Genomic DNA, 1313 nt, shown 5'->3' with positions numbered 1-1313 from the left:
TCACAGCCAGGGCAGGATGGCTCTCCATCCGGTCCCATCCCAGTTCAGGGGTCAGTGCTTCCCAGCCCTCCCCAGGAAGCACTGTGGCACACTGGCTTTAAATAGCTTTATTAGTGGAAGCTCTGTGCCCACAGCCCCCCCCGGGGACTGTGGGGATGCCAGGCAGCCCCACACTGTCCCCCAGAGAAGTCAGGACTCCCCAGGGCGCAGAGCTGGGCTCACCCACGTTGTCCCTGCCACTGGTGCAGCCTGTCTCTGTCCTGTGGGGGCTGCAGTGTGAGCCTGGGGGTGGCCCTCCAAAATTGTCCTTGCCTGACCCCAGGCCATCAGACGCAGAGGCTGAGCTCCTGACGGACGGAGCACTTGCGGCACTGCACCACACAGCACCAGTGGAAGCGACAAAGGCAGTTCTCCTCCAGCACCACGGTCTCATCCCGGTGCCCTCGCCCACAGCACAGCAGGTCGCACCCGCTGGTGTCCATGGCTGTGCTGTTACAGATGCGGCCCCGGGTGCCCAGCGAGCCTGTCTTACGGTTGGCCGAGCAGAAGTCCGGCGAGTCAGCCGAGTAGATGAGGTCCTGTTTGTCGGGAGGCTTGATGTTGTCACCCACGGGGATAAGGGTTTTCCCATCATTGCCTCCCATCACCTTGAAAGCCCCATTGAAGCGCTCAAGCAGGCGGTCCCCCACCTCTCGGAAATGGGGCATCTTCCGCCAGCAGGTCCTCAGGGTGCAGGAGCCTGATAGCCCATGGCATTTACACTCTGTCCTCATGTAGCTCCGCACCGCCTGGGGAAGAGATAGCGATGCTCAGCTCTCAGTCCCACACCTCCCTCTCCAGTACCACCAGCCAAACCCCTGCCTCATGGTGCTACCCTAGCCCAGGGGAGGGTCTGGGGAGGCAGAGGGTGTTTCCAAAGCACCTGCAAAAGGCTCCTGAAAGATATTTGGTACATATTTCGCCTAAAGTTGGTGCACATTTGTGGCTTGGAGGAAAAAAAGCTGGAGGGTTGATCTGAGTAGGGGCATAGGAGGCTGATGCTTGTGGAGGGCAGGGAGTAGAGGGGGCCTTACCAAGCGCCCGGCTTCATTGTTGTGCAGGTCAATAAGAGCTCGGATGTCATTTTTGCCCTTCTTGCTCTTGGCATCCATGAACTGCTGGGATTTCTCATAGCCGAACTGCACGTCATCCCCGCAGCCCCCCCACTCCCAGGCCGTGCCCTCGGTGCCCGGACCTGCTGTGGGTGAGGGGGGAGCCCGGCTCCGCGTCAGCTCACATCCGCACTGCAGCAGCTCGCCCATGCTGCAGGCCTG

The 1313-nt window shown here is 60.9% G+C and overlaps 1 protein-coding gene across 1 annotated transcript in view; it reads right to left on the bottom strand.

Annotated features, from left to right (window-relative positions):
- Positions 1-326: 326 nt before the first annotated feature.
- WNT6 (wingless-type MMTV integration site family, member 6) overlaps positions 327-1313 on the bottom strand; it is a 4029-nt gene continuing 3042 nt past the window's right edge. Inside the window, exons 3-4 of the mRNA XM_010014423.1 lie at positions 1074-1310; positions 327-788 (exon numbers count right to left, since the gene is read on the bottom strand). Coding sequence (XP_010012725.1) covers positions 327-788; positions 1074-1310 — 699 coding nt within the window. The remainder of the gene's footprint in view (positions 789-1073; positions 1311-1313) is intronic.

Source organism: Nestor notabilis, unplaced genomic scaffold, assembly GCF_000696875.1.
Source record: "Nestor notabilis isolate BGI_N333 unplaced genomic scaffold, ASM69687v1 scaffold23045, whole genome shotgun sequence".
In the NCBI taxonomy this organism is placed as follows: domain Eukaryota; kingdom Metazoa; phylum Chordata; class Aves; order Psittaciformes; family Psittacidae; genus Nestor; species Nestor notabilis.
Note: the sequence above shows the minus strand (reverse complement) of the source record. Positions and strands in the feature narration are given on the sequence as shown.